At 62.5% G+C, this 25,916-nt stretch overlaps 1 protein-coding gene across 1 annotated transcript in view; it reads left to right on the forward strand.

The window, feature by feature from the left end:
- KCNIP2 (potassium voltage-gated channel interacting protein 2) overlaps positions 1 to 25,421 on the forward strand; it is a 47,654-nt gene extending 22,233 nt beyond the window's left edge. Inside the window, exons 2-8 of the mRNA XM_076338888.1 lie at positions 20,711 to 20,835; positions 21,245 to 21,314; positions 21,415 to 21,485; positions 21,998 to 22,105; positions 22,487 to 22,591; positions 22,872 to 22,934; positions 23,267 to 25,421. Coding sequence (XP_076195003.1) covers positions 20,711 to 20,835; positions 21,245 to 21,314; positions 21,415 to 21,485; positions 21,998 to 22,105; positions 22,487 to 22,591; positions 22,872 to 22,934; positions 23,267 to 23,314 — 590 coding nt within the window. The 3' untranslated portion in view covers positions 23,315 to 25,421. The remainder of the gene's footprint in view (positions 1 to 20,710; positions 20,836 to 21,244; positions 21,315 to 21,414; positions 21,486 to 21,997; positions 22,106 to 22,486; positions 22,592 to 22,871; positions 22,935 to 23,266) is intronic.
- The last annotated feature ends 495 nt before the right edge of the window (positions 25,422 to 25,916 follow it).

The raw sequence follows: 25,916 nt of genomic DNA on the forward strand, positions 1-25,916 counted from the left end.
CTGGTCCTGAGGACAGAGCTGCACGCCGTGTGCTCCCTGTTTGCTGTCACAGCTGTGGCGGGACCCGCGTCCCCCTGCCAGCCCTTGTGCAGCCCAGCCAGGTGGCCAGGACCCCATCTCCTGGGTGTGAGCCCTGAGCCACCTCCTGACCCCAATGGCACGTCTTGGGGAGGTCATCGTGTGTCTATTTGCACTGGGACTCTGCATGCCCAGCTCCTGCCCCCGTCCCTGTGCCTGGGGGAGGTTGCCCTCCCCATGGCCTGGCCCCACCGGGGACCCCCAGGCTGCCACCCTGGGCCGTGATGGTGCTGGGGAGGGACGCACCATGCTGGGAGCGTGGGGAAGGCCTTGTTGGGCCAATGTGGCAGCGTCACGCCTTGGACCGAGACTGGGACTTGCACCGCCTTCACCAGGGCCCAGCCTGCCCGGAAAAACCCTCCCAGGCTCTGTCCCCTCCTCGTCCGGGGGAGCCCCTGGGTCTCCCCAGCCTGCATCTGTCCCTGGGGCCAGGGGATGGCAGGGGAACACTGGGGATGCTCTTGGTGCAGCGCTGGGGGCTGGGACACGGGAGCAGTATCCGCCCCATGAGCCGTGCCCCGCTGCTGTGCCACCTTGCTGCCCGTGGGGGCCCGAGCCCTGCGAAGGAGGGTCGCCTGGCCCCGGGAGACCCTCCCTGCAGGCATTTCCCATCACTTCGCAGCCCTGTGGGCCCTTCAGGGCTCCACGCCAGCCCACAACATGGCGATAGAGGAAGAGGTGCCAGGGTAAGCATGGGTCTGGCCGAGCAGCGTGCCAGGCTCCGGAGGCTGGGTGTGCCCGCAGGCAGCACTGGGTCTGTCCCCGCTAGTTGGTTCCATCAGGCACTGGCCAACTAGCCTGGAGGGCAGGTGATAAGTCAGCTGAGTCCAGCCCCGGGTGCGAGGGGCAGAGCTGCAGGTGATGGAGTAGAGTGGGAAGGGGACCTTGGGGTGCTCCCATCCCCACCAGCTGCAAGGATGTCCTGCAGGTCCGTGTCCTGGGCTTTGCAGCTGGGCTCTATGGGGCTGGGTCTGTAGCGGGTGTCCCCCTGCGACTGGGTCTCTGGGCTGGCCATGTGTGTGAGCAGCCCTAAGGGCTCAGCCCCGTGCTGTCCCTGCAGCCCTGCTGGGGTGTGCAGTGTGGCCGTGATGCATGGGGCTGGGCTGGGCGCGGAGGCAGGGCTGGCAGTGGGGTGCCAGCTACCGCTGCTCACCCTCTTCTTGGTGTCCTCCTGAACCGTGGGATAAGCTGAAGTGGGGTGAAACCCAGAGCCAGGCAGGTCTGTGCCCCCGTAAGCTCAGGCTTGGAGTGGATGTGGGTCTTGCACAGCCTTCTCCCCTCTGCAGCATCCCCTCTTCCCCAGCCGCTGCTCTGGTCCACGTGGCACATGGGTCACTGGGATGCTGTCCCCCTTCCAGCCTCTATCCTCCTGCATCGGTCCCTTTTTGGGGGGCAATGAGCCCCTCTGTCCTCCCTGCAGAGGCGAAGGAGGTCCCACAGCACTCACTGCAGAGGGCACTGGGTGCCCGGCCAGGCGGACCCTGGGGTGGGGTGCCCTCCCGGCTGGGTGCCCTGAGGAGTTAGCCAAGGACGGGTCGTTGATGGGGGAAAAGAGAAATGACTCAATCAATTAACCAGATTAAAACTGTGACTTCACCTCCCAAAAATAGCATTTCGCCAATATTTTAATATGCTTATTAATAATCTGCTCGTGCTCTGATTAGCAGCAAGGTAATAAGGGATCAGCTGTAACCTAAATTTAACTCTCCCTAATGGATGACGGCCCTGAGAACCACAAAAAAGGAGAGGCTCCTATTCATCAGGCTGGCCCCCCCCGGGGGGGTCAGCAGCACCCAAGGGACCCAGGCAGCTGCTGCCCAGCTGTGCCCTGGGACCATCACCTCTGCTGTGGCCCAGCTGGTCCCATGGCACATCTTGGGGGGGTAGTGCCCTAGCACCCTGCGGCACCGGGCTGGGAGCACCCTAGGGATAGCCACAGAGGTGGCTCCCAAGCAGGGCAGGGCCTGGATGTGGTCAAGGTGTGTGGTCCCCTCCCAAAGAGACAGGTCCCTTGGCGATGGGTGACTGCCCTGCTCCCTCCCCATCTGCTCCTGTCCCGCAGCAGGGGACAGTCCCCCATGCCCATCTGCTGGCGGTGCTGGGAGGACGGGGACAGGGACCAGCCACCTGGCTACCCGACGGCTCTGGGTGTTGCCCCGTGCGTGCCTGTGGCATGCTGTGTGCACGGAGCTGCTTTCTGGGCAAGAAACCCTGCTCCTGGGCACTTCTATTTATACACAGCGGGTGGCTGGTGGGGTGGTTAATTTTAGCTGGGTGGCAGGGCTGCGCTGCTGGCAGCGCCGGAGAGCTGGGGCAGGGGTGGCTGGGTGGGGGATGCTTCACAGCTGTTATTGTCACAACCCAAAGTGGGACAGGCGGCATGGACTCGGTGCCAGCCTGGGCTGCCCGTCCTGCAACGGCTGTGCCTGGGGCAGTGTTATAGGGCCTGTCGCCCTCCCCAGCGCTGAGCCGTGTGTGCATGCCGGGGCCACTTTGCCACCCTGTCCTGTGTCCCCTGGGGATGTTCAGAGCAACTGGTCTTGGAGGAGAGAGAGGGGAAGGGGGGATGGACCCGGACACCTGGGTTCTCCACCCTGAAAGGGGCACAGCTGGGGTGATGCTGTGCTCCTCACCCTACACCTGAGTGGCCATGTCCCCTGGCTGTAGCTGCAGGGGGTGGGGATGGGACGTTTTGTATGCAAAGAGGTGTCGGGGTGAAACACTTGGGTCCAGCACCTTCCCCAGCCACTTGTCCCATGGGGTGGCCGATGGGGCCAAGCGTGGTCCGGGGACTGGAGATGTCTCAGGCATGGGTGCAGCTAATCCCATGGGGTTTGGGGTCTGCCAGTGAGTGTGCCCAAATTCACAGTGGCACTGCCCGAGTGCCCCTGGCATTGCAGAGCAGGAACCGGGCTGGTTGGCTCTGGCTCCAAGCTGAGAAAAGGGGAGGCTGATCCTGGGTATCCCCAGGGAGGTGCTGTGCTGGGGCGCAGGGGGCGACACGCCAGTGCCTCTCTGCCAGACCCAGCTCTCTGGGCCAGCAGGGCTGCAGAGATGTCTTTCTTCAAGGCCTGGTGTCTGGAGCAAGGACGGGCACAGGCCTCCCAGTGGAGATCCTGGCATTTGCCAATCCTGGGCTGCAGCATCGTTCCCTGGGGAGCCCAGTTTCCAGGACTCCCGGCTCCTCCTGCGGGGTGACAGTGAGGGACTGAGCCCTGAGGGTCCTGGGGTCACTGGTGAATTCAGAGCAGCTGCCAAGCTGTGGCGATGCCTTGCTGGCCCTGTGGCACAGAGACTCAGCCACATGTGTAGCGAGCCCCATCTGTGCTCTGCCCCCTGCTTCCTTCTCCTGGTTGATGGTGCCACTCTCCCCCGGGCCAGGAGGGTTATTTTTAACTGTTTGCCGTGTGCTGCCTGAGCACAATTAAGGTAATTGGTTTGGGAGCCTGGCTCTCACACGCTGCTCCCAATTACCTGCCTGCCTGCCTGCACAGCCCCCCGCCTCCCTGCCCGCGGTGGCCGGCTCCTCCGGTGGGGGGACTGCCGGGACAGGGCTGCCCCAGATAGTGCAGCGGGGCTGGGTGGGGGGTGCGAGCGGGCACAGGGGATGGAGCCATGGAGAGAACATCCCTGCACAACGACAGCCTGCTCTATGCCTCCCTGATTGCCATCCTCCTCCTCATCTCCTATTGGTTCACCACCCGCTGCTTCAAAATCATCAGTGGCATCGAAGGTATGGGGTTGGGGACACGGGGAGACAGGGTGACGCTGGCCCATCCTGTCCCCTTCCAAGCCAGGCGGTGAGGCGAGCTGGGCTCTTGGTGTGGGAGAGGGGGATTGGGGACCCTCCTCTCTGCCTCTCTGGGGCACCTCGATCTCCTCCTCAGTCACTTTATTTGTTCCTCCTGGTCCTGGTCCTGATCCGCTGTGTGCGAGAGCAGCCTGTGGCAGCCACGGCCAAGCTGCATCAGTGCCCAGGGCTGCTCTCGGGGCATCTGGCTCCGCTGTGCTGCCAGTGTCTAGGTGCCACTGCCCCTCGCTGTGGGGGTGTGGCTCCCCGGTGCCTCCTGCTCTGTGGGGGGTGCCCAGTGCTGATGATGGGGCCTCAACTTGCATTTTGGGGCTCTTGGTCCCTTTGGGCATGACCTACATCTTTGCTCCTCAGCTGGTGTGTTGGGGAGCTCTGGGATGTGACGGGGGTCCTGGTTTCCCCAGTGAAGGGTCTCTCCAAGCCCCACTGCAGTGGGATGTGTGTGCCGGGGGCTTTGCAGGGTGAGACCCCCAAGGCAAGGAGCAGGGCAGGAGGGGTGGCACCAGCACTGCTTGTCTGGGGACGTGCAGGGCCTCTCCTGCCCGGGGCGTGCATTTCTCCATCCATCCGTGTGACCTCTCCCTGCACAGCTCAGCCAGGGCCCTGTGGCTCTTCCCACGGCATGGCCAAACGCTGGCTGGCTGCAGGGGTGAGGAGCCACCCCTGGGAGCCATGCCCCTTGGCGGGGTGGGGGGCAAAGCCCTGTCCCACTTCTGGTGGGGTGCATATGTTTTGGATGGCCCTTCGAGCACCCTTTGCAGGCATCTGTGGGTCTGGCTCCATGGGTAAAGCACATGTGTCTCCTCCATCCTCGGGGCAGCTCCAGATGGAGGAGCATCCCTGGTGACCTGGGTGAGCCAAGGGGGTGGTCCTCTGACACCCCCAGCCCATCTAGAGCTGCCCTCGGTGGGAGGGGATGTGCTCTGGGCAAGCAACCCCAGTGAGTTTGAGAGTGCTGGGAGCTGGGCTCTGGGGCAGTGTATGGCACTGGGACGTGGGACCGGCACCGGCTGCCTGTGTTGGTCCTGGTGGGATCCTGCGTCGTGCTGGCAGTGAAGAGCGGAGGGCTTTTATTAACAGCTCCAGCGTGGAAATGAATAATCCTGACACGGCGGCCAGCGGGTGATCTATCAGTGCTCCGCTGAGGAGGCCGCCTGGCACGGGACGGGCACGAGGGCAGGCGGGGAAGCTGTTGCTCCGTGGCTGACCTGCTGCTGTGCCCTTCGGCCCCAGCATCCCACAATGCCGACAGAGACGCATGAGGGGCCAACGATGGTCCCCTCAGGTGGGCTGAGCAGGTTTGCTTTGTAGAAGAGCTGCCCCTCTTTGCTGGGACAAGTCCTGGCTCAGGCTGGAAAGCCTCCTGTATGGCTGTTTCTGGCCAAAATCAGGTTGCATAAATAGCCCCATGGCGTGCAGGACAGGCGTCAGCCCTGGGAGCAGCTGGAGGCTCGGGGAGAGGATGGGTTGCAACAGGGGCTCAGCAAGAAAAATGGCTTTGAAAATGCAATTGGTGTCAGTGGGAAACTTCCTCTGAGAGTGCAACAGGTCTGTGCCACCCCATCCCCAAAGGGACTGGCTTGGGCTGGGGGCGAGGCCGGGAGCCAGCCGGGTGAAATCCAGACTCGATGCCTGGAAACTCGCCGCTTTCCAAGAAAAGGAAATGTCAGGTCTGAAAACTTCCAGCCTGAGGGATGTTTCCCTGGGGAGGACTTTCATCTCTCTCCCCAAGCCGCCTCTGATGCATCGCTGGCATCTTCTGCTGGCACCAGAGCCTTGGGAGCGCGCCCCAGGCAAGCAGGAGACGCCAAGCCTGGTGGCACGGAGCCGCTAGATAGCCCGGCCATACTGTGACCTGGGACTGAGCCACCAGCCCTCACCGTCCCCTGCCAGTGGACAAACCTGCAGCCTCCTGGGCTGGGAATGGGGACCTGGGTGGGGGTTCTGGGCCTGGGGGGTTGGTGTGGGGCAGCCCTGCTGGGAGCTCTTCCAGCATCAGCCAGCACCTCCGCCATCCCCTTCCCCCCGTGGGTGCCCCAGGGTGACGTTTCTTCCCCTGGTGACATATTTCCCCCCCCCCCGGCACAAAGACAACAGGGAGGAAAAGGGGCTTTCTGCCCCGGTCCCGTCTGCCGGGCCCTTTGTGGGGGCAGGAGGACCCTAGAGCTGGGCAGGGGGTCTGCCCCATGGCCTGGGCATGGCCACCCCACGTGTACCTGGGGCAGCTGGCGTTGCTCCTGGGAGGGACAAGGCGGGGCGGGGGGCAGTGGTGGCATGGGGGCAGCCTTACTCCCTGCCTGCCATGCCGGTGCTGGAGCTGGGACTGGTCTTGCTTCATGCCCCGTATGGGGACTCATCCACCCAGGAATGGGCCAGTGCCAGCGGCGTCCCCGGGGGAAGCCGTGCACCCCAAGGGGTGCTGAGCCCTGGTGATGGGGCAGGGACCAGTGGGCACCCAGCTCCCCAGTGATCCCTGTGGCCTGTGATCGAGCAGCCAGGCAAGGGCTGGGATGCTGTTAAAAAAAAGCGTAGGAGCTAAATATAGCCTCATTGGCTGTGCGTGTATGTGTGCTTGAGGCACGCAGACGCCTGGGTTCACCCTCTGCCTCCAGCTGCTGTGTGACCTTGGCTGGGTCCCTTGGTCTCGCTGGTTCCCCAGCCCCTGCATCCCCTCGTCTCCTGCCTGTTGCTGTGCTGCTTGCGGGTCTGGCAGCATCTCAGGCATCCTGCATCGCAGTCCCCGCTCCCAGCCCGTTCCCCCAGCCCTGCTCCCCATCTCCCCTTGGCTCTCCCAGCGAGACAGCTGGACCCATCCACCTGCTCGGAAATGCAGCTGGACCTGTTGCCCCAGACCCTCCCCGGGAGGTTCAGCCATGGTGGTCCCCATGGGGCAGGCACTTGTGTGGGGTGCAGAGGACAAGTCTGAGTCATCCCCATCCTGGATGTTTAGCCAGTGCCCAGCGTCCTGTCCCTCCCCTGTACTCCCCTGGGAACCGAGTGCCTTTTAATATCTGTGGCCCGTTTCCTTAGCAACTGCATTAAGCAAATCGATGGAGGTGGTGTCATTGGAATGGGAGGGCATGCCTCCTTCCCCCCCCGGCCCCCCCATCCCCACCACCCCCCCACACCTCCCTCTGCTTGGCCTCTCTCCGCTGTACTCGCAGGCACGGCCCTGCTCTGCTTGGGCTCTCGGCCGGCGGCTCCTTGAGCCGCCCGCCACAGCCCTGTGCTGACCCCTTTCTTGCCCACAGCTGATGGCGGGCACCCCCAAGTAGAGGGGTGACAGCCGATCCCCCCTCGGGGACAGCAGCAGGGGTCCCTGAGGATGCGTGGTCCAGTGGCCGTGGCACTAGGGTGAGGGGGCTCCAGAACGGCAGTGGGGAGGGGGTGTCGGGGGGTGGGGTCATGAAACACCCCCACCATGAACCTGGAAGGCCTTGAGATGATCGCGGTGCTGGTGGTCTTGGTCCTCTTCGTCAAGGTGCTGGAGCAATTTGGCCTCTTCGAGCCCGTGTCCTTGGAAGGTAATGGGTGTGGGCGGTGCTGGCTCCTCCAGGGACACGGGGGGGCAGTCGGTGGGTGTCCGGAGATGCCCCCAAGGATGCTCTGAGGCTGCTGCATCCATGGGAGAGTCCTGGGACATGGTGTCTGTCTGCTGCTTGTAGGGGTGAGCAGGGGGGGTTCTGGTGTGGGGTGTCCTGCCTGCTCTGTGCAAGGTCCCAGTGGCTGGGGACATGGGGAGGGGACAGGGCTGGCAGGGCGGCTGCTGCACAGTGGTGACTTTGGTGTGTGCTGTGGTGCTGTGGGCTGGGGCTGGGTGTGAGCGTGCAGGTGGGCACCAGGGTGTTTTCCAGCACTTCTACAGGAGCAGGGTGTCCCCAGGGTCCATGGTCACCTCACCCTGAACATGAGCTGTCAGACTCAGTACCAGCCTGCAGAGCAGCCAGGCCTAGGCAGGATGGGTCCCTGCTGCATTCCCTGCTCCTGGCTCTTCCCAGAGCCCCTCCATGGCCCTTGGGCAGGGTGGGGGGACGCAGGGGGTGCTGCCCAGCTGGGGACGGGCCGTGCAAGGTGCTGAGTGGCCTGCGTGGGGCATGCTCGGCAGAGCCCAGATCCGCTCAGGGGACTCTGTGTGTGGTCGGAGGGAGGTCAGGTTCACTTGGCTGGGTGCTCCCTGGACTCCCAGGAGTGGTGGTTGTACAAAAGGTCCCCCCGTCCTGCCTAGCCCCTGCCCATGCCTGCAGACACCCATCTGAAGGATGCTGCAGCCTGCCCATCCCCAGGGCGTCAGGGCACACACAGGGTGAGGAGGTGACAGGCAGTTTGCCTGGTCCACTGGTGCCCCGGGATGCTCTGGTCCATTCTGCAGCACTGGCTCTCACACAGGCTGGGTGCGGCCATGAACGCCGGCTCCCCTCCACACACGGTGCTGGGGCACCCCTGGGCAGCACCCCTGGACTGGACCTGTGGGTTGGCCGTGCCTGGGGGTGGGGAGGGAGGGGGCAGATGCAGGGATCTCTCCCTCTGGGCCTGTGAACCTGCTTGCAAGGCAGGAAAGCACGGTGGGTGGGAGCTTTCGTTGCTGCTTAACTGCTTGCTTTGTCCCTGTGCTCCAGCAGCAGCTCTCCTAGGTGGATTGTGCCAGGAGGGAAACTGAGGAAGGGGCTGAGCTAACTCCCAGATGTCCTGCCTATGAGCCCCGGGGGGGGGGGGCATGCTGTCTGTACCCAGATTGGGCCCCCCCCTCCCCAGTTCTGCTTGTGGTTTGGATCCTAATTTTCCCCCTTCCCTGTGCTTTTGCTTCCCTGTGCAGCTGCCCAAAGCTTTAGACCAAAGTTAGTAGCATCGATTGTGGCTGCTCTACAGCATGCTGGCTCCAAGCACGGTGGAGACGGGGGAGGCGGAGACCCCCCTGGCCCTGGCAGCGACCCTGCTGGGGGGCGCAGGACAAGGCAGGGACCACCCATTGGCCTGTGTGGCTGCTCCTTGCCTCTGGCCACACTTAGCCCTGCTCCTCCGTCCCCTGGGGCATGTTCCTTGTCCCCCTGCAAGTGACTTTGCTCTGGCCTGGGCCAAGGCAGGATGTTGGAGATGGGGTGTCCTGTGTCCAGCCTTGTCCCCATCAGCCGGCACCCCTCCAGGGGGCACTGGGATGGACGGTGGCATGCCTGTCCCCCACGAAGGACAAAGCCTTGCTGCCAGTCCTCTCTCGTCCCCAGGAGGTCATGGTGTCACCGTACAACATGGGGAGGCACAGGCTGCCCTATCCCCCTCCACCCACAGCTGGGGAGCTGAGGGTCCCTCTGGCCTGGCTGGAGATTCGCCCCAGCTGTGGCGGTGGGAGTAGGACCCAGGTGCCCTGGATTGGGAGCAATTGCTCCCATCACTAAAAGGCACCCGGAGGAGAGGGAAATGTGTTGCTCAAGGGGCAGAAATGGGCTGGGGTTGAGGTGGGCCCTGGGCACTGTATGGGGGAGTCTTGCGGGTGAGTGGCTGTGTGTTGGGATGGGGGTGAGATGCTGCTGCATGGGTCACCCCCCCTTAGCATGGGAGGTGGCAGGTAGGAGACTTTGCTCTCCAGGGAAGGTCCCAGGCAGTGTCTGGGGCTGGGAAATGCTAAGTCCCCTCTGGGGGTTGTTTACCAGCCATGCCTGGGCTGGCAGTGACAGCCCAGGGACCGCAAAGAGCCTGAAACCGTACACTAATGGCTCAGGTCTGCTAATGGATGTGGGCCCCACCATCTGCTCCGGAGCCATCGATACCGCCTGCTGTGCTTCCCCTGCCCCATGCCTGCGCTCTCCCCGCCCCAGCCCTGCCGGTCCCCTGCCTGCAGCTGTCTCTCTGCCCAGGCTGTGCTGGTGGTGTCCTGGGGATGGTCTGTGCCGGGAAGTGTGCCACCACGGTGATGGGCTGGGGATGGAGCATCTCCAGAGGAGGCCAGAAAAATGCCCCAGCCCTGGGGAAGGGTTCAGTGGGAGCACCTTGCGGTGAGACCCCATCTGCCCCCTGGGGGGGACTGCGGAGGGGAGGGGGATGATGTGGGGCAACTCCAGGCTTGGTGGGTTCCCAAACTCAGCTGGATGAGGCCCCAAGCAGCCTGTCCTCCATTTGGAGCTGGCCCTCCTCTGAGCAAGGGCTTGGATGGGAGTGCTGGTTGTCTGCACGCCCTTGCTGTGTCCCCTTGGCACTGTCCCCCCTTGGATCCGGCACAGCCTTGGTGGCACAGCCAGAGCTGCTGTCTGGCAGCAGTGGCAGAGCATCTCCTGTGGGGTGCTCTGTGCTTCAGGAGCTCCAGGGGCGATCGATGCCAGAGCTGGCATTGTTTACCAGCTGGTTAATCGCTGATGGGCCATGTCACCCCACCGCTGCCCTGTGCCACCGCGCCTGTCCCCAGCCCTGAACATCTCCTGGCAGAGCCGCACACATGCTACTGAGCTGCCCGAGGGGCTTCTAGGTCCCTGTCAAGAGCCCGCTTTGGCTAAGTGCTCGGGAGGGGGCAGGCGAAGAGAAACACTATCGATTTTGGCTCCTGAAGTGCAGCATCAATAATTCAGCATGGAGCAATTGGTCCCGGCTGGGAGGAGGGGTGGGCGGGAGGTAAAAGGCGGGAGAGCCACCCGCGTAGCCTGGCCTCAGATGAATATTAGATGAAGCTGCAGATTGCTATCGGCAGGATAACTGGTGCCTGCCCGGGGCTGGCAGGGCTGTCCCTGCCTCGGCCGGGTCAGGGTCTGTGCGTGGGGCAGGCTGGACTGGGGTGTCTTGGAGAGCCCCTGACACGGGGTGCGCTGGCCCCTGCCTTCCCCGGGGGGCTGCTGCTGTTGCCCCAGAGCTGAGGATGCAGGGGGGGAAGCAGGGCTGGGGAGTGTGCCAAACCCCTCCAGAGTCTGGGGAGAAATGGGAGGGAGCAGCAGCCTGCCTGGGTGCCACCGGCACCCCAAAGGATGCCAGGCAGGAGGATGGTGGCAGCGAGCAGCATGGCCGCCTCCTGGTGCCTGGCTCAGGGCAAGGGTACCTCCGGAGAGGGGAGAAAATGAGCATCCCTGCAGTGCTGGCGAGAGCGAAGCCCTGTGCCAAGCCCCGCTTTTCTCCTGCTTTCCAGGAACCCCTTTGGCAGGAGCACGGCATCTTGGCTGCAGGAGGAACTGGCCCTTCGGGGCGCGGTGCCAGGGGTCCCTGGCCTCAGGGCACCATCCAGCCTGGTGGGTTTGACAGACCCAAGAGGTCAAGGCGAGCTGGCTGCAGGTGGGGTAGATCTCAGAGCATCGAAATCCAGCCTGGAACAGCTGCAGGTGCTCCAGGTTGAAGTTTGGGGTTCCCTGGGCTGGGGTGCACCAGAGACTTTCCCATGTGCAGTGGGTTTAATCTTTGCCTTTCCTTTTCCAAGGGCTGGCAGGTTTTTCAGCTGGCTGTAGGGCTGGGCAGAGTCTGGTGGCTGAATCAGGAGAGAGCTGCTCACTCACAGTGAAGGCTTGCAAAGCAGGAGGGAGGGGAAGGAGCCGAGATGTATGGTAGCTGTAGCTGAGCTCTGAGTTTGGATCCCGGCATAGCCTTACACTCTGAGGCATACTGTAGCTGGGCCACATCCTGCCAGCACTGGGGTCTTGGAGAAGAAGGTCTCCTGGGGACCCTATGCTCCCTTCTGTGGAGCATCTTCCACATGCTCCACACCCCGGGACATCAGCCCTGGTCATCGCCGTGGACACAGGATGAGCTGCACTGTCTCACCCTGCCTCAAGAGGGTGAAGCTGGGGGAGAAGGGGACTTGGTCCTGGGTCCCCTTGGCTGTGACCCCCATGGCTGGGGCCAGGGCAAGGCAGCTCTCCCAGCACCAAGCTCCCCAAGGACCGCAGTACCTGCGGCACACGCCCCGCCGACTCTGCCTCCACATGGTGTCACGTCCCGCTCAGCCCAGCCAGACGTAATTAGCTTGTTGAATCTCTTCTCCCTCCGGCCTTGCGTTAATCACTTTTCACATTGCTTCCCTCCCAATTCCCTCTGGCCTGGCTTGCTCTTTCTGTTGCTGATGTGCCTGGAGAGGGGAGCAAGGGGACCCGGCTGGACACAGAGCAGGGACCCCACTCTGCTGCATCCTGCCCCAGAGACGGGCTCTGAGCCAGCGGACAGAGGGGCAGGGAGATCGCTCAGCCATGGGGGAGGTAAGAAATCACAGGCTGGAGGTAAAGCAGTAAAGCTAGAGAGCAAGGGAGCCTGTTGGGACAGCCCTTCTTTGCAGCCCTGCTCCGCCGGTGGAGGATGAAACCTCGGAGTCCAATGGAAGAGGCTGGCTTGGAGCCGGCCTGGGGCTCTCTAGCACAGGGTTGTGTTGGGCTGCAGGGTGCTGTGAGAGCTCAGCAGGGTCTCCTTCACCTCTCCCCTGTGAGGGGCAGGATTAGGCCCCAGGACTGGGCACAGGTGGGAATAGAGGTGCCCTGGCCAGGGCTCTGTGGAGTTGTGGTCCCCAGAGTGCAGGCAGCAGGGCGTCCCACGTACCCATCTGTGCTTGGCTGCAGCACCCCCTCCCTGGGATGCAGGGAAAGGTCTCATTCCCCGTGGATGCCTGCCCCAGGGCTTGCTGTGCCACAGGAGCAGGGGGTGGCCAGATCAAAAGCAGCTTTTAGGTTAGAGATGCGTAGAAAACCGGCTCAAAGAGACTTTCTAATAACCACTGCTGCCCACGAGGCAGGGCTTTGGGTGGGCTGTGGGGACTCCCCCACCCTGGCTGACCCCCCCACCGTGCTGCCCTCCCTCCAGGCAGCACTCCAGAGTGGAGTGGGACACGTTTCCCTCCATCAGCAAGCGAGGTACCCAGGGCTGGCAGCCCCCAGCTGCGGCTCCTTCACGTGCCGTGGATCTCGCACGTGGCTGTGACTCACTTGCTGGTGTGGAGAAGTGCAGATATTCCCCTAGGAGGTGAAGAGCGAAGAGGTGAGGGTGGCAGGTGTCCATGGAGGTGATCAGTGGACAAGGCTGAGGTCCGAGGCAGGGAGCTCCTTGTGCCGTGCTGTGGGTGCATGCAGGGTGGGGGCACGGCTGGGGGCAGGTTTGGTGGTCTGGGATGGGGCAGAGGGGCTGTCCTGGAGAGGGCTGGTCTCTGGGCTGGGTGAGAGCAGTGTCCTGGGGGACAGTGAGTGATTGAGTTCCAGGGTCAGTGCCACCACACGCTGCTGTTGGGGTGGGAGTCGGGGGCAGCTGAGCCTCCTCCACAAACTCATTGGTGCCAGCTCTGCACCCCTCTGTGGCTTTCCAGGGCTGTAGGGTGCCCGTGCCAGGCTGTGTAGGTGCAGGGTGATAACAGTGGGGTGCCCTGGGGGACCTGGGGTGAGAGCTGGCCCCTAAGTCCCGTGGGCACATGCATGTGCTCTCCCCTCCCCTGCAGCCTGGGTGCCCCGAGGGACCCCGGAGGGTGCCGGGGCGGGAAGAGGGAGGGCCAAGGCAGGTCTCTCCTCCCCTGCCCTCCCCTCTCCTTCCTTGCTGGGTCTGTTGCTGCCAGACCAGCTGCCTGCTGGGGCTGCACGTCTGGGGGATGTCGGTTGCTGGGGCGCCCTGGGACCCGCAAGGGCTGCAAACGGTGGGCATCATCCTGCTGCTCTGCTCCAGCCTCAAGCTACTCCATGCCCTGGGCATCATCGACCTGGCCAGGGGAGGTGGGATGGGGACAGGGATGGGGATGGGGTTGCAATGGGATGGGGATGTTATGGTGGAGGTGCTGCTCACCTCTTGTCCCAGGGGCTGCAGGGTGCTTGGGGGAGGTTTGGAAGGATTAGTGTGTTTTGGGGCATTTGGGGGGGGCATTAGGGTGTGGGAGGGTGTCTAGGGTGTCTGGGGGCATTAGACTGTAGGGAGCTAGGGAAGTGAGGGTGTCAGGGGGTTGGGGTGTGTTTTGGGAGTGCTGGGGTACTTGAGGGGGGGCACTGGGGTGCAGGGGTATCAGGGATGTTGGGGTATCTGGGAACATTATGTGGGGTGTTGGGGTGCAGGATGCTAGAGAGTTGGGGTGTCTGGGAGCATTAGTGTGGGGGAATATCTGGGTTTGAGGCATTGGGGTGCAGTGCTGTGTGGGGTGCTGGGGGACTGGGACTATCAGGGGTGTTGGAGTCTGGGGGCATTGGGATACATCTGGCTTTGTCAGATGATGGAGAAGAGGGCTGCAGGTGACTGGGGCTGGGGAGAGGGGTAGGAGCTGGGGGCAGGGAGGAATGGATGTGGGGTGCAGCACCATGCAGGGGAAAGCTTTCCCTGCTGCCGCGGGAATTGGTGGCTATGGGGGGAGTGTGGCTAAAAGAAGCTGGAGCCCTTAGCCCCTTCACCCTCCCTGTGGGGTCGTGCCAGGGTTGGGGAGGGAAGGGGCTGCCGTGGGTGCTGAGCTCCCTGGATTGGCAGGTGGGTGCTGAGGACAAGGCTGGATGTGGCCAGGCAAGAGGACCAGAATGTGTCAGAGTGAAGGATGTCAGAGCAAAGGATGCAGGACCTGTTGGTTGTGCCTGGAGAGGGCAGGAGCACGGAGAGCTGCACGGTGCTGCTGGCTTGTCTGCTTCAGCTGCCTTCTTTGGCTGTGCCACAGTCAGTCCCGGCTCACACAAGGGCTGCCAACAGACTTTGCATGAATGCAATTTAGCGTTTGTTTGCCCCCATCCCCCTGCCTCCTGGCTGGCGCTGGGGATGCTGTGAGATGGAGCGGCTACAGATTGCATCCCCTGGGGCAGCCAGATCTCGGGATGGGAGGATGTGTGGGTAGGAGTGAAAAGAGGAGCAATCAGTGGCTGAGCAGGGAGAGGGGAGGAGGCCACTGTGCCCAGGAGGTGCTTTCAACCCCCTTGTGATGGAGGATGTCCCTGAGCTGCCTGGGATCTGGCTGGGCTGTGGCTGAGGCATGTCCGGGCTTTGTCCCTGTGCCTTACTGGGGAGGGTATGGATGGCATCTGGGTAGTGGGTATGCAGAGCACCAGCTGTCTTATAGGACATGCTGCCTGCAGCCAAGAGGAGCTGCTGCTTTGCTGGGGCACTTCTTGGGTAGCTCTTCTGGTGCCTTGGATGTGTCAGTTCCTGCTGCCAGAGATGTCCCTGCCATGGATGTGGTGAGGGGGACAGGGAAGGATGTGTCCCTGCGAGTGGGTTTTGCGGCAGGGTGATGCACATGGCTGTCCCAGTCCCGCAGCCTTACCTGCTCCATTTGGGGAGCCCCTGAGCTCCACTGCACCTTGGTACCTGTATCCCATCCCATTCCCTTCTTGCAACATTTTGTATGTGCTGTGGCCTGAGAAATTATTATTCTGCCAACATCTCCTCTGGGCACAGCCAGGCTGTCTGGGAGCACTGTCACAGGCTGGGGATGGGAGTGGGAGCAGCACCGCTGTGAGCCCTGCTCTGCTCTGCAGCCCCTTTTGGCCCATGCCTCCACCTCCCTTTGGGGCCGGCTCGCATGAGGGTCGTGCAGCCGCTCTCCCCTCTGGCACTGGGGAACATCCGGCCCCTGAGTCTCTGCTGTCCTGTGAACTACAGGTCTTGCACGGCAGCTTTGCTGCTCCCAGCTCCTTCAGCCCTGCTGGCTCTGCGTGTCCGGGCTGAGGCTGCCCCTGTGCCACCCCCAGGAGAGGGACTGTCCGTCTGTCCCCCGCCCTGGGAGATGCCAGCTCTGATTTCATTCCCTTAATGGATGACCGTCTGGCCTCAGCGGCTGCTGCAGGCACCTTGGCCCTGGTTACACTCGGCTCTGTCACTGCTGACTGATGAGGGTCATTTGCAGCGCTGCTGCTGGCAGGACCCATCCTGACCCCCCCTGCGGTGGCTGGGGGAGCTCACTGTCTCTTCCTCCTGCCAGCCTTCAGAGCAGACCCCGGAGAGCTGTGGTCCCCCTGAGCAGGAGGTGGCGCTGCCCGAGGCTGGGCGCTGCGGAGGGGGAGCAGCGTCAGGGGCCGATGGACCCTGCTCAGAGCTGAGCCATGCACAGGGATGATCGTGAGCTGCAGGTTGTAGGGGCAGCTGGGCTCAGCATCACTGCCCGGATGGACCTGGAGGCATGGCCTGGCAGGGGGAGCTTGGATACGTGCCTCTGGCCTCTCAGGAAAAGGTGATGCTCTGGGATGGGACGGGGGCTCTTCTCCTGAAAACAGCATGTTTGGTAACTGCTGACCCCTTCCCCATGCTCCCCTGGGGCTGCCCTGCCCCTTCTTCTGGTTCATCCCCCTACCCTGGCTGGGGTTCACCCTCCTGCTTCCCAGCCAGGCTATCTGAAAAGGCGGAGGGTCCCCTTGCCCGGTTGCCTTCCGCTGCCCAAATCCTGCTCCTAGGGCAGGGTGCTGGGGCAGATTGTCCCTGGGGTACCAGCTCCTCCTGCCCTCCTGACTGACCCAGTGTTGCCCCACAGGGCCAAGCAGGGGCTGTGGGAGCTGCATGACCCACCCCATGGCTGCTGGTGCTCTGCTCCCATCCTGGAACGGTGCCGTGCCTGGGCGCTGAGCTGGGGACACTGGGGGCATCTCGCCACCGTGGGATGCGCGTCTTCCACTCATCGTGATGATGTGTTTATTGACGGTTTACTGAGAGTCAGGGGGAGGTTTTGGCACTGCCTGTTGGTTTGTTACTGTAGGGTCTTTTCTAGCAGGAGGGTGCTGTGGAAGGGGTGGTCTCCGCAGCCAGCTGTCACTGGAGGGCGCTGGTGGCTCTGGCTCTGTGGGGAGGGCAGAGACATGGTTATGCATCAAGCTGACCCTGGCTCCTGCTTTCTCTCTGGGGAGACCATGGAGCAGCCCAGGCTTGGGTCCTCCCTGGGAAGGGGTGTGTCAGCCCAGCACCGTGTAACCTCCCCGACATGGTGGCACTGGTTGGATCCAGCCCTCGAGGACCCATCAGCTGCTGGTGGCTCAATACAAAGTGGTCCACGGCTGTCCCAGTGGTGGTCACTGCTGGGGCCTGGGATCCACCCACTGTGGGTCCCTTCAGAGCCAATGTCCAGCAACCTCCGGGATTCATTTCAGCAATGTGTAGCAGTGGGGATGGGAAGTTCCTTCCCCTTTTGGTGCTGCCCAAGGATGGAGGCTTGGTTTGTGTGTGCGTGTGTTTCAAAGTCGCTGGGCTGTGGAGTGAGGCATGGGAAGCGACAAGCCACTTAACCCAGCAGACCTCCCGCTGCACATAAAACACTGCCAGCCCTTTCTGTTGGCTTGTTTTGTGCCAGCCACTTGATGGCTCTTGCAGAGGGGTGGAGGGGCAGAGCAACATCTGGAAAAGGAGCTGTCACTGGCAGGGACAAGGCTTTGTGCTGCGGACGTCCTATGTGTCCAGCGGGGCAGCACGTGGCCGGGCTCCACTCCCCATCTTCGGGCAGAGCTGTTTCCCAGTGAGGGGGAGCCTGGGGAGCCCCCAGGCTTGCTCACAGTATGGATGCTGGGGGACAGAAAGGGGAGAGTGTGTCCTCCCCAGCAGAGCCCTCGGGTGCACCGAAGCCAGGACAGCAAAACCCCAGCCCTGGTCACCGCTCTCCTGTTGTTAAGCTGCATGTGCTGAACGTGCTCCCTCCCCTGCCCCGGGGCCCCTGGAATCGGGCCCTCTTCGGTTTCCTCCTTAAGAAAACGCCCATGTTCTTTATTTTTTTTTTCTTTTTCCTTCTTTATAACAAACTAAAGTGTAACTTGCACCCGACTTGACCTACTGCACGTGCCTGTACCTGCTGCCCCTGTGAGTCCAACCACAGTTTACTCTCTGTTGCATCTCTCTAGCTGTGTGGTTTCCCTCCCACCCTGCCCCCTCCCCTGATCCATCACCCTGGCACTGGGTGTTGCTTTGCCCACCCTGTCCCTTCCCCCGGGCAAAGGGGCTGCTCCTGCCTCCCAGGTCTGTTCCCACAGCTTGGCTCTGCTGGAGGGACCTGGCCCCAGGGCATCCTTGAAAGGCTGAAAGGTGCAATTTCCCTTTCCCTCTGCAAATTAAAGCCCTGGAAAAGTAGCTGGGCCAAAATCATGTTTTATGCACAACTGATGCCCGCTTCTAGGAAGGAAAAAGCCTCTTTCCTCACCTGCCCACAAACCCTGGAGCAGACATGGGCCAGGCTGTGCTGCCAACGCCAAGATCCTGGCCCTCACCCTTGCCTCTGTTACCCCGTGACAAATGCCAGGGGGTTGCATTCGTGCATCCCTACACATTTGCATGTCACTGGCACCCTACTGTGGATGCCACTTCCCTGGGGACAAGTTTGCCCTCTCTGAGTGGCTTTGTGTGATGTCCTCTGAGACAATGACCTCCTGGAGCTGTTCTCCATCGCCCCAGAGTGATGGAGCTGCCTGCAGACCCACATCCCTCTCTGGGCGCTGGAGCTGGGTACCATGCAGCACCATTTCCCCAGTACCTGGGGCTTAGCTCAGCCCCACAAGGCTGAGAAAGCTGCTGGAGAAGCCCCATCTGTGAGCCCCCTAGAGAAACAACCCCAAAACCAGGGCTCAGGATGCGCAGGCATTGTGACCTGCTGCGTGAAGATGTCCAGGGCGCTTGGAGCAAACGCGCTGTCAGCAGAGCCCCAAAGGGACTTTGCACCTTTCATCCTATTGGTGCCCTGTGCTGCTGTCTGCCTCCCTTTGGGGGCTGGAGCCCAGCATGGCCTTCATCCCCTCCTCTTCCTCCCCTCCCGCCTGCAGCGTTAGTCCTGCGCTGAGTTTGCTGGCTTGAAGCACTGCGGGAAGGGAGGGAGCGGGTCTGCAGCCGTGGGGCAGAGCCAGCAGGGAGAGATGGGGCTGAGCAAAGCCACTGGCGTCTAGATGGGGGAATAGGGGGTGGCTGGGGGGGTGTGTGCAGCAAGGGGACCTGCTGTTTATGCAGGGCCACTTGGAAGCAATGGCCACAGGCCAGGCTGACGTGGGGAGCCCCCTCACCCTGCCCTGCCCCATAGCCTGGCCGAGGCAAAGCCCTGAGCCCCATTCCCCTTCTGGCTGTCTCAAAGCAGGTCCCTGGGGTCAGATCCCAGTGCTGTGCTGGGGCGGGGGTGCATGTCGCAGTCCGGGCTGCATGGCTGGGTTCGGCACGTGCTTTGCGTTCAGCAGTCGGGTGCCAGCAGGATCAAACCCAGCCCCAAGCTCTGGGGAGGATGCAACGCCTGAGCTTGGCTGCAGGCTATTTCTTGGGGTCCATCCTACCCTGCCTCCCTGCACAGCCCCGCAGGGAGCGTCCCTAGGGAGCAGGTATTTGGCCTCGAGGCTAAAGGGCAGAGTCCAGCCCTGCCATCTCCTGGGTCTCTGGGCTGCTGGGTGTCTCCAGTGCACCCCGGCATGCTCCGATGCGGGGGTGCAGAGGTGCTGGGTGTGGGTAGCCCAGCAGGGTTGCCCCTTTGCCATCCCCATCCTTCCCAAGGAGGGAAACTCCAGTGCCGGGTTTGTTCTGGGATGAAGCAGAAAGGCCGAGCGGAGCCTAGGCTGGGCTTTGCCTTCCTGCTCCTCTGGCCTCACGCTGCATGTGCTGCCTCTGGCCCCGCTTGCCCTGCACCAGGTGCCCAACCCTGCTGCCTGCCGGGTCCGGGGGCCGCTGCTCTGTTAACTCTTCTTCTGCTTGGTGACTCCTTCTTTCTTCCAGGCAACCCACCAGGCCAAACTAAAAAAGCGCTGAAGCAGCGATTCCTCAAACTGCTGCCCTGCTGCCGGCCCAAATCCATCCCCTCGCTCAGCGAAAGCAAGTGCTTCTTCTTGCCTTTGTGTGTGTGTGTCCCCAGCGGTGCTGCTGCCTGCCCTCTGCCCTGGCCCTGCCCGCAGGAAGGGGACGCCTCCATCACTCCCCTGCCCTGTGTTTGGGGCTGTCAGGATCAATCCTGCCCCAGAGGGGTCTGATCCAATGGGCTCTGCACCCACCTCTATCCTAGCCTGCTTCCAGGCTGGTTTTCCCCCTCTCCAGCTCCCTGGAGCAGCTCCCACAGGATGCACAGCGGCGAGACCCACTTTGGAGGTGGCTTGGGGCAGCGGGACCCTCCCAGGGCTGGTTTAAGGGCTGGGGGCTTCTTGCTTGAAGCTCAGTGTCGGTTTGGAGATGGAGGTGTGACGGGGGGGCGAAAGGGGCTGAGCAGGGAGTGAGCGCAGAGCTGCCCAGAGCCCCCTACCCCCCCCGCACCAGGTGTGCTTGGCCCCTTGGTGAGTCCAAGCCCCTGGCCGGGGTCTCCCCCTGCCCCGTGGTGCAAGCTGATCGCCCCTGGGAGAAGAGGTGAGTATGGAGGGGCAGGGGCTGATCCACCCCATGGAGCGGGGGTACCCGCTGTGCAGCCACAGCCCCTCGCGGTTGCAGTGGGGTCTGGGGGTGCTGGCTGCTGCAGGCAGGGGTTGTGCAGCTTGCCAGATGGTGCAGAGAAGTCATCAATGAAGGGGGGGCATAGCAGGCAGGACAGGGTCTAGACAAGGCCGGGGCGGCGTTTGGGTCTGGGGGCTCTGGGGGGCAGCTCTCCTGCTGGACATGAGCCCCGGTGCAGCATAGACCTGCGGGATGTCCGGGGTCTCAGTTCCACAGGGCAGATGCCTGTGCTGGGGGGAGGAGAAGGGCAGGCAGGGGGGGGGTCTCAGCACTGGGGGGGGGGTTCACACCCCCTTTCTGCCCAGCCTGGGCTGTACCGGAGGCTAGGGGGGCTGTTGCCCAGTGTCAGCTGCTGGTCTTCCCCCAGGGTGTCTCTGAGTGTCACCTGCTGGCATAGACCCAACTCTGGCAGAGCAGGGCACCCCAAAAATGTGTCACCCTGGGCAGGTGTGAGAGGACGGGGTGTGCTGCGCAAGGTGCCTCTCCTGCTCCCCCGCACAGCAGGGCAGGGTAGGATGGTGCTGGCCTCAGCCGCCCTCTCTTCCCCTGGGTTCCTTGCAGACAGCGTTGAGGATGAGTTTGAGCTCTCCACCGTCTGCCACCGCCCCGAGGGGCTGGAGCAGCTCCAGGAGCAGACCAAGTTCACCCGCAAAGAGCTTCAGGTCCTGTACCGAGGCTTCAAGAATGTGAGTACCCCTCAACCAGCTTTGCTAGCCCCCCCTCTGCTGCCATGTCTACCTCGGAGCATGCTTCGCACCCGGCAGTGCCCAGAGTTTGCAAAGGCTTTCAGGACTTTGGGGTTGAAGTTTATATCAGGCTACAGCCTGATCCTACCTCCAGGGAGCTCAGTGGGAAGCCTGATCCTGTGCTCCATCCCTTGGGTGCAGAAAGCCCCCTCCCTGGGAGCCTGGGATGCAGAGCCCCTCCAGCAAGGGGTGCAGCCCACAAAATCAGGGAGATGCTCCAAGTGGCCTTACCAGCCGCCCCACCAGGCAGCACAGGGCTGGGGGGCGAGGCAAGGAAGCTGCAGGGATTTAGGGGGGTGCTCATCCCCTCTCCACAATGTGGAGGTGACGCTGTGGCTTGCCCTGGCAGGAGTGCCCGAGCGGCATCGTCAATGAAGAAAACTTCAAGCAGATCTACTCACAGTTCTTCCCGCAGGGAGGTGAGTGCCCATCCCCATCCCCATCCCCATGCCCTGCATGGGTGCCTCTGCAGGGCAGGGCGTCACACAGCACCCCCTCACACTGTCTGCCTCCCCCCAGATTCCAGCACGTACGCCACCTTCCTCTTCAACGCCTTCGACACCGACCACGACGGCTCTGTCAGCTTCGAGGTGAGCTGTGGCCGAGGAGGGGATGGCAGTGGGGCAGGGAGGGCATGTCCCTTCAGGTACCGCGGGCTGGGCTGAGCAGCGTTGCTGTTGCAGATGGATGGAGAGTTTCACAGGGGCTGATGGAGTTTATTAAATTCCCAGAGGCAGTGGAAAAACCGTGAAAAGCAACAAAAAAGGGGGCTTTCTGTATTTTCTGGCTAGTGTCTTATAGGTACCCAGACTGGCAGGCAGAGCCATGGCTGGGTCTTGTTCAGGCTTTGGCTGAACAGCAGGTCCTGATGCACATTGTCCTCTTGGGTGCTGTGACCCAAGGGACTAGTGTGGGACATATTTGGGGACAAGCAATCGGTTTTCCGATACTCAATGTTTCCCTTGTCAGCCCGGCCCCGGGGCACATCTGCTTTGGGGCTGCGTTCCCACTCTGCGGGAGGGACAAGCAGGCTGTGCCCTCTGTGTCTGTGAGACCCTTTGTGGCCGTAACTCCCGTCTGCCTGCCTTGTCCATCCTTGCAGGACTTTGTGTCTGGCCTGTCCGTCATCCTGCGGGGCACCATTGACGATCGCCTGAACTGGGCCTTCAACCTCTATGACCTGAACAAAGATGGCTGCATCACCAAAGAGGTGGGATGGGGAGTCCAGGCTGGTCCCTGGGGCCAGTGCAAGTCTGCGCCTGGCAGGGACGAGGGCAGGACTCGGGGGCATTGGCGGAGCTCTGGAGGAGAGCTGAGGGGGTCAATATTTACTGAATGCAGCTTTGCAAACAGGTCCCTCCTGGCCCCCTGGCACTGGTGTGTCTCTGGGTTGGAGGGTGGATGAGGGGTGTGCTGCTTTGGGGCTCCATCACACATGCAGGCACACACACAGCCCCACACCATGCACAGAGCCAGCAGGAACACACCTGAGCACGCCACAGGTCCTTCGGAAGCATCACGAAAAGGGTGTGGGTTGGGGACCAGGCGGAGGCAGAGCCCCGTGTTGACCCTGCAACCCCCTTCCCTCCAGGAAATGCTGGACATCATGAAGTCCATCTATGACATGATGGGTAAATACACCTACCCGGCCATGCGGGAGGAAGCACCCCGGGAGCATGTGGAGAACTTCTTCCAGGTGAGCCGAGCACGTCCTGGGGGAGCAGAGCTCCAGCACGGAGCTGGTGGTGCCCAAAACCTGGCACGGTGCAGGAGAAAACACGCCACACTGGGGATGAAGCAGGGCTGTGCTGGAGCTAGGGAGAGGAAAGCCCATCCTGGTCCTGCCGGGTGCTTGGGGATGGCTGGGGCAGCAGTGCGCTGTGTCCAGGCCCTGCGGGACCCGGGCAGGGGGAGCTGGGCTCTCCTTGGGGCTGGGGCTGTCCCTTCCATGCCCCCTGTGCTGTGCTTGTCTGCAGAAAATGGACCGAAACAAGGACGGCGTGGTGACAATCGAGGAGTTCCTGGAGTCCTGCCAGAAGGTAAAGCCACCAGCATCTCTGCTCGTGGGCTGGGCCACCTCTCTGTCCCTTGGGGACCTCTGTCCTCCCATCGCCCTCCTGGCAGAGAGGGGATGAAGGCAGGTCTCCTAGGGGCAATGCTGGGGCTCTGCTTTGAGAACTGTATCCATGCCGGCATCCCTGTGCAGATGGGGAGAGCCATGCATCCCAGTAGGGCTTGGAAACTGCCTGTAATCCCTGGGGCTCTTGTCCCATGGGTCAGAGCTGCCATGAGGGTAAAGCCAGGTTTGCGGGGAGCTGCCCAGATTGCTGTGCCGTGCCCAACCTGCCCACTTCCCACCTCCTCCCCGCAGGACGAGAACATCATGCGGTCCATGCAGCTCTTCGACAACGTGATTTAGCTCCTGGACCTGCCTCCAGCCGAGCTCTCCTGCCACTGGGCCCAGAACCTGCTTCTCTCTCGACTTTTCCTTCGAGCCTCCCCTCCACCGGCTGCACAGACACCCCCATGGGAAGGGGCCTCCCTTTCCGGAGACGCGATCGGCACCGGGATCTTCCCTTCCCCTTGGGCTGGCTCCGCTTTCCTCGGGGGATCCCAAGCAGGTGCTCCCAGACATCGGAGCATGGGCACGGCTGGCACGGGGCAAGCGTTTGGCCCGGATGGACCTCCCTGCACCCGTTCCCAGCGGGGAAGCCGCAGCCTCGGGCTGCGATAGAGGCTTCCCCCGTGCACAGTGCCCCGTGCAGCCACAGCTCCTCCACCCCTGACCCTCCCCAGCCCTGGGAGCCCCCAGCACTGGCTCCAGCCCAAACCCTCCAGTGATGCTGTCTAGAAACCAATAAAGTCTTGCAACGGGCGCCAGCGCCTCAGCTTCCTCCCCTGCCCTGGCCGTGCCCTGCCACGGGGAGCGTGTCTGGTGCGTCTGCTGTGAGCCACCGGCCACCCTCCTTGCCCAGCCCCTGGGCCGGTGGGTTGGCAGAGGGGCCATGCCTGGAGAAGGCAGCTGCACGGGCACTTGGGGTTCATCGCTGCATGAGCTGTGGGGAGCAGCCCTGATCCCAGGGGAGGGCCTAGTTAGACCTAGGAAGCTCATCCTGACTTGGGGAGAGGGGATACTAAAGGGACCCCAAAGTGCCTTCTTGTGGCAGGGGTCCCCCAGGATGGAGGATGCTGGGCTGGGAGGGGGAGCTGTAACCTCAACACCTGTCCCTCGAGTTGGGGTGCTGGCACACAGGGGACCTCGGGGACCCACTTTGAGGCTCCGATGGAGAGACACCCTTCCCACCCCTCCCTGAGGACACGGCAGCCAGGGCATGGGGACACGTGGAGGAGGGAGGTGTGCTGGGCGCTGGCGGCCACCCTGGCCCTTGGGCCTCACAGTCATGCTCCTGCCAATGTTTGCTGCTGACCTTCCCCTGCTCCCATGCCCTGGCCTGTCCCAGCCCACCCGCTGCCCGGGGGGCTGGGGAGTGAGCAATGGGGCAGGGAGGTGTCCCCACAGGCATAGCCCTGTGCTGGGGGGCACAGCTGAGCTGGCAGCTCCTCAGGAAGAAAGTTGAGGCTGGGGCCAGCCAGGAGTTGTTGCTGTGCCGCCAGCGGGCTGGAGGGTCACCCTGGGGCAGGGTGGGCTCAGCCCCTTCTCCTGGCGTGGCCATGCCCCGAGGTGAGAGCCTGCCTGAGGACCCCAGGGATGGCGCCACCATCCTGGGGCTCCCCCCATCTTTATCAACAACAGCTCCTCAGAGCTGGGTGTGTGCAGGCAGGCCTGTCCTGCCTGCATACCCCTCCGAGTCCTAGCTGTGGAAGTGGTGCCCATGGGCTAATGACCCCATACCAACCCCAGAAGCCCCTCTGTGCAATGCCACAGGCATTGGGAATGTACCCAGCCCCGGCAGCCTCCGCTCTGCTGCTCCAGCCTCTGCATCCTTAGCAGCCGAGGGTGGTCAGGGCTGCCCCGCGCTGTGGTGTCTGGGATCAATGGGGAAGGGGTGAGCAAGGCCAGTACCCGTGCCGGGCCAGGCCCCAGACCCAGGCTGAGCCCCTGGTGTCGGAGCCATTAGAAACCCCCTCCCCGGGCCCTGAGCAAAAGCTACGGGGCTGCTCCCCAGTGGGACTGTCCCTGGCCCAGCCCTTGCAGACATGATGTGTTTTTTAGGTTCATTCAATACGTTGTTCATCTCACAGTCCTGTTCCTGGGTTTGCTGTGGGGCCGAGCTCCCACCTGCAGTCTCCCAAGGGTGGGAGGGCAGGTATCCTGATTCTTTCCCCTCCTGTCTCCTTCTCCCCTGTCCTCCCTCCACCCAGGCTCTCTGGGGTACCCACTGTCCCCTGCCACGCGGAGCAGATGCTGCCTCCTCCCTCACGCTGCAGGTCGCATGGCGTGACCCCCAGCCCCAGGGCATGGTGACCCACAACCCGCTTGGCATTTCCAGTCTGTATATTTTGTACTATAACAATAAAATGGGTTAAAAAAAAAAAAAAAAGACAATAAAATCTAACCACAATCGCTATGCACACCACCGTTATATCTTTGCCTCTGTCAGCCGTCGGGGGGGGCAGGGGAGATAGGGGCTGAGGGTCTCTGCAGAGTGTTGGCAGCCTTTTTGGGGTGCTGCAGCTGTAGGATGCTCTGCATGGGTGTTCCGGGAGGTTGCATGGGGGACAGGGTGTGCACTGGGCTGGCCAGGGTCCCGAACAGCCTGGCCTTGCCATCGATGGCTCCGTAAATACAGACTTTCCCCTGCTAGGAGGCTGTAGGCATTAGGCTAACAGGGTTTTACACCAAGCATGTCAGGTCTCAGGAGCGGGGCTGTCAGGTATGTTATCAGCTTATCATGAGAGCTGCTGGGTGAACCAGAGTTTGGGACCTGGTGTCCCTTGTTAGGATGGGATATTTAAGGCTGAGCTAACAGGAAGATGCTCAGCTGCCACCTTGAAGAGGTGGGTGTGGACTGGAAAGGGGTTTTTCTTAGGGACATGAACTGACAGGCAATCACTGATCT

The sequence above is a fragment of the Aptenodytes patagonicus genome, chromosome 5 (assembly GCF_965638725.1).
Source record: "Aptenodytes patagonicus chromosome 5, bAptPat1.pri.cur, whole genome shotgun sequence".
NCBI classification, from domain to species: Eukaryota; Metazoa; Chordata; class Aves; order Sphenisciformes; family Spheniscidae; genus Aptenodytes; species Aptenodytes patagonicus.